The following is a 6000-nucleotide window of genomic DNA, read 5'->3' as shown; positions in this document are numbered from 1 at the left end:
CATATCACTTCCTGCAGGTGTTTTGATCGAGTTCGAGGTCGAGGAAGATGGCCGCCCACCAGCATTGGTTCTGCTCGAGGTTTCTGCCTCTTAAAAGGAAGTTTTTCCTTGCCTCTGTCGCCTAGTGTTTGCTCTTGGTGGGAACTGTTGGGTTTCTGTAAATATCATCACAGAGTATGGTCTAGACCTGCTCTTTATGAAAAGCGCTCAGAGATAACTGTTGTTGTGATTTGGCGCTATATAAATAAAATTGAATTGAATTGAATTGAATTTATAAGATGATTTCATGCTAATACAATTACTATATTTGTATAAACCCCAGAGAACAGAGAACAGGCTTTTTTAGAAATGAGTTCTGTCCTGGCTTTACATTTCAAACCAAATCATCTATTAAAGAAGAAAATAAACAAATAATTCATTTATTCAAATCAGTTTTATTAATTACATGTATTATAATGTATCATTACTATCCCAATAATTATTAAATATCACATGAAAAAAATGAATGGTTACATTATTTAAATTGCATCGAAAACTACCACAGATGAAAAAGCCTGAACAATAATTAAGAAAACATCTTTTGTGGCAAGATTCTGTGTGTATGGTAGCAAGACATCTGAAGGTAAATACCGTATCATGCTAAATATTGGATGCAGATTTTGAAACTTAACTTGGATTACCAGGATGAACTTGAAAACAACACAGCAATGTTTTCTTTTCACAGTGTGATTTGGTATCTTATCCTATACACAGCACTACAGCATGAGTATGACAGACTACAAAAACAATGACTGCAAAGAAAAGCAGTTTCTTGGCCAATATACCAGGAATAAAATATGCAGAGTACTAAGGACAGAACACAAATTCCGTTCACAGTAAATACAATACAAAACAATACAGTATACTTGGATAACAAATGATATGAGTTTATAAAATTCCATTTCAACATTATTTAAAAAATGTTACCCCTTACATCTTACATCCATAACCTCTATAATATGAGCTGCGGGTCAGGTTTTAGCAATCTGTGACCCAAATTCACGAGTGACTGCCCAGAATCTCATCCAAATTTATATCTTTCATCCAATCATCATTCCCAGAGCCAGACTTAAGCAGAGAGTCTATGAAGTCCGAATCTGTGTTGATCCCTGGAACTGTGTTGTCCCCTTCAGGGAGGAAGTCAAAGGTCAGATGGTTGGCCCGGTTATTCTGGTAGCTGCTAGAGTTGGGATTGGGCTCTGCAAAGTTGCCTGCTGGTACCCTCTGTTCAGGAGAGGCCTGGTTCAGATTTCCCACTGCTGATGGAGATCCCATCATTGGCTGGCTTGGTCTTGGGCCTGTGTCTCTTATCGAAGGGTTAAGAGGGAGCATCCCGATATCTGGTGCGACCTGGTTGGGAGGGCCAATGTGCCTCTGTTGGTACGGATGGTTTGGCATGTCCAGCTGCCCACCCTGGGACTGTAGTGGATTGGGTAGACGCCTAACATTGAGTCCAGTTGTCACTTGCTTGTTGGCTGAGCCCCAGCCCATGTTGACATTTTTCATCAAGCCTCCGAGACCCTGTCCTGGAACCCCCGAGGAATGCAGGTCAGCTGTCGTTCTCGGGTGCTGTACACCTGCTACACTGTTCATCCCAAAAGAATTTCCATGAGTGTTTGGCCCCAAGAACCTGGTTTTATTTTGATTTAGTCCAATTTGATTCTGATTGTTATGTTGCTGGAATTGGCTGATACAAGAACTCGGATGACAGTCTGTCCCGATAACAAATCTGCGGTCCGATGTTGAAGGACTCATCTTTGAACCTGACCCACTTGGGAGGTGACAAGACATGGACTGTAGGTCATTCTCAGGGCCATTGCTAGAAGACTGGGAGGAGATTTGACCTAAAGAGATGGCAAGAAAAAAGGATTACAAATATAGCCACTTATCAGCATTTAAAGTATTTCTGATTTATCAGAAACATACAGTACCTGTGAATACGTTTCCTTGCTGAACTCCCACCATACTTCTTGACTGCTTGTAATCAGGTGGCGGTCTTGTGAGATGACGATTGAACTGATCATGTGTATTGTCTTTGTCCTGAAAAGGGAAAAACAAAGTTGTGAATACCCATTATGTGATTGATCAATTCTACCAAATTCGGTCTGAACTGCTTATTAATTGGAGAAAGCTGTATGATGTAAGACGTAGCTTACTGGATTGCTAATGGTGTGCTGTTGTTGATTAAGCTGTCTCTGCATGCCCTGAGTTTTGGCTGGGACTTTCTGCTGGTTGTTGGGTGCTGGGGGCCGTGGCTGTGGCTGGGCTGCCATGACTCCTAAGATTCTATTGTTGGGCAGCCTCGGACCAGGAGGAACACCCTTAAAAGAAGACATACATGATGGTTTTACATTAGTGTCAATGGTGCAACTTATTAATCTTTAAATATGTCTTATTGCCTCTTCTCTGCTCAGTTCCTGGAGATCGGAAGTGTTGAGAAAGCAAAACAATGCAATAATATGAGTTGACCACTAGAGAGCAAACTTCTACAAGACATCATAGATCTGTTTCATAGATGCTATTCAACCTCCAGAATGTGGTCAAGGCTACTCCCTCTGCAGATGAAAAAGGGAGACTTGGAGAGAGGCTTTTTTTGGAAGGGGGAGTGTGAGCCCTCCTCAAGGCCTGCTTCTCCCTTGATAATTGTGTCTAAAGAGAGTGGAAAGAATCCCTGAGACAGCAGGAAATGTGTGCCAGTGGGGAGTTAAGCGCCAGCACCATGACTACCTCTATTTAATAAGCTCTCCTTTACTGATCACTGTGTTGTGTTTGGCAAGGAGGCATTTCATCCACTAGAAACCCATTTGGCTCCTGACACTATCACTGATTAAAATGTTGTAGTCGGCAGTACTCAAATAAAAATGAGATATCCAAAGTAGCTTTTTGTTTGAAGTCTTGTCATGAACGTATGCTTTGGCAGATAAGCTTTCACCGTCACATTGTGTTTGAGATGTTGTATGTACTTTATATTTTATTTTGTTGCATTTTTAGGGAGCTGTGCAGAACATCCATGCACTCCAAGTAGAACCTGTCTTTCTTGTGGACAGGACACTCTCACTATGCTCAAGCTTCAACGAAGTGTAAGCATTTGTCATGAAAGAGGTTAATGTACACCAAATCCAAGTCAAAACTCGCTGTGTATACAATGTGAGTCATTGTGTTGACTTAAAATTTTCCCAGGGTGAAATGGATTAGAAATCCTACAGTGCATTTAGCAGAAGCTATTACTTAGAGGACAGATTCTTTTCAGAGGATGGATCTCTACAGGGTGGTGACTTTGTGGTCCCCAAGAGAAAAACAGAAAATAGAAAGGGAAGTGAGTGTGTGTGTGTGTGTTTGTGTGCGCACGCGTGTGTGTGCGTGTGTGTGCATGTGTGTATGTGTGAGTGATAATGATTCGGGCTGAAATTTGGAGAACTAACGAGACTGGATCAGAGAATGAGGGAAGTTAAAACTCACTAGGAGTCACAAGCCATTTCACAAGCTAATATTCGCCTTCCCTGCCTGAGTTCAACCCACACAGAAAACCAAGCATTGCAATGAGGTTACACAGGGACTAAAACATCAAAACAGTGGTTTCTCCTGTTACACTAAAAAGCAGAATCACTGGCTTTGATTCACTGTATCCAGTTATTGAGACTGTGAGAAATTGTGACCATCACAGACATTTACCCTGCAGAGGTACACTGGAGAGGGCTTGTTCCATGTTTGTAGTAAGAAAACTCCAATGAGGGGTGTTTAAGCATGTACAACTGAGTAATCCTCTCTGTCATTCTGATGTGTCATAAAGCTGTTTTCCATGTTTTTTCCCCCTCTCATTCTTCACAAGCTTGTTGTAAATGAATACCATATGTGGCTCAGGCGTCAGAGAAGGAGCAGAGTGATTTAGTCTCCCATCCTGCGGCAGTGCAGGCAGCTGACAGTGATCCAGGCCTAGCCTTGCCGGCTCTCACACTGCACTTCCTCCAGTCCGGACTCATGACGCTGTCTCTGGGGAGCGCCTCGGCATCTGGACTTGGCTGCAGCTCTCTTTCCCAGGAAACAAGTACTCCCTTCACAGCTCAACCCCAGTGGCCCTGCTCTTATCCTAACTGAGGGATGTGGTGCCACAAGATCATCAACAAAAGTTGAGGAGTCAATATTTACTGCAGGCAAACTTTTATCTTAAGCTGCAGTAATTTGTGTTTCTACATTTTTAGTAAGAACAGTACTCTATTCAGCAGAAAGCAAATTACAAGCTCTTGTTTAGTATTTAAATGAATATCTGTATTAGCTGAAGCTAATCACGGGGTGATGAATTGCTGCCAAATGTCTGTCTGCACTTGATCTAACGGTGTTGTCTTATACTGAGCAGAAATATAAGTCACTCTAGATAAGACTGTCTGACAAATGTTGCAAATGTAAATCTGAAAGTAAATGTTTAGATATAATTAAAAATACAAACATCTACGGACTGAAAGTCAAATATACAAAAAACTCCTTTAGTGACTGGATTTGATCAGGATTATTAGATGCTTTATAAATGCTTAAAATTAAATTAAATTATACCAATAAACAGCAAAAATTTAATGTATAAATCCAATAGGGAGGCATTTCAGAATAGCAGGCCCAATTCCCATAGTGGAAATTAATATTTTAAATTAAGAGTTGAGTGAACAGCTCAAACATACCTCAGTTTGTGCTAGAAAACCCATTTTGTTTCAATATGTCCTTTAACCAGTCTATTCTGGACCTGTATGGATGCCTGTATGGCATTTAGTTACCAGAAAATTCCACACATATTTTTTTGCTTTCCACAGTGCCAAAATGTAGGAATACATTTCAGACATAATAAATAACAATAAAAAACAAAGACCTGTAATACTTTTTAATACACCAGGACTTTCTACTTTCTTTTTGGTATTTACACTGTCATGGAACCACACAAAAGTATTTTTATTCTTTCTTTAGTTTAAATACACAACACTGAACTGTGACTAGCAACATTAAATTTTGTCCTTGAAATGGATTGCCCACCACAGTAACTTAGGTTTCATAATGCATTAGTGTTCTCCACTGTATGCTGCCAGAGAATGTATTCATACTTTAAGCAAGTGATGTATTTTTTGTGTGACCTGAGAGAGTTACAGTGGTGGATCTGAATTTTGACATATTTGACTCAGCAACCGATTATTAAACTACAAGAGGCTTCAAACAAGCACCAAATCTCACATCTCTGGCTGTTTTAAAAAAGGTCTTCAGCTTCACTCAGTGGGAGAAAGCCCACTGCTAGTTGCTAGTGTTACACAGGGGATCAGGACACTCTTTCAGGACCTTTATTTCGCTAGCATTACTAATTTACTGTGGGAAGAGCCTCCACTCTTTTTTTCTCCTCTCTGTGAGCTGTCCCTTCCTCATTAACTGGACTTTTAACCCTGTCCATGCCAACTGCAAAAGACAAACACCATTATCAGTTTTAAACGCTTTTTCTAAAATGACAAGGTGGCTTTTGTTTCTTCTGTGCAATTCTTATGCTATCATATCCTTAGCTTCATGTTTACATATTTTATTTGTTCAAACTGCACATTAAAACACGTGTCTCAAAGCTGTCTCACCAAACCTTTACCCCTTACGAACTTGAGCACAGCCGCATGTCCTCAACATTTTAAAGACCAGAGATGACTGAGCTTTTACTTTCAGAAGCTCCTGGCTTCGGAAAAGTTTGCTTTTTTAATAATTGATCGAAATCCATTTAAGTCTTTTTTATTATTTGATATCCAGCTCTTCTAACTCTCTTCCCCTTCTTTCTCACAACTGTAATTTTTAATGATACACCATTTTTTGTTGCTAATAATCTCTGTTTTTAAACATGCTACATTAAGTTTAGAACCACAGAAATATTACTACTGATAATCACTACTGCTAACTAATATTAGCAGTATAGTGATAATCATTAATATTATTATTAATGCTACTGCTAAT

General features: G+C 39.9%; 1 protein-coding gene across 1 annotated transcript in view; it reads right to left on the bottom strand.

Annotated features, from left to right (window-relative positions):
• Window positions 1-414: 414 nt before the first annotated feature.
• Window positions 415-6000, bottom strand: part of zmp:0000001236 (mastermind-like protein 2) — a 35203-nt gene continuing 29617 nt past the window's right edge. Inside the window, exons 3-5 of the mRNA XM_038693263.1 lie at window positions 2196-2360; window positions 1971-2079; window positions 415-1883 (exon numbers count right to left, since the gene is read on the bottom strand). Coding sequence (XP_038549191.1) covers window positions 1039-1883; window positions 1971-2079; window positions 2196-2360 — 1119 coding nt within the window. The 3' untranslated portion in view covers window positions 415-1038. The remainder of the gene's footprint in view (window positions 1884-1970; window positions 2080-2195; window positions 2361-6000) is intronic.

This window comes from Micropterus salmoides, unplaced genomic scaffold (genome assembly GCF_014851395.1).
Source record: "Micropterus salmoides isolate LMB-PRFRI ecotype aquatic unplaced genomic scaffold, ASM1485139v1 Ms_hic_scaffold_3, whole genome shotgun sequence".
NCBI classification, from domain to species: Eukaryota; Metazoa; Chordata; class Actinopteri; order Centrarchiformes; family Centrarchidae; genus Micropterus; species Micropterus salmoides.
Note: the sequence above shows the minus strand (reverse complement) of the source record. Positions and strands in the feature narration are given on the sequence as shown.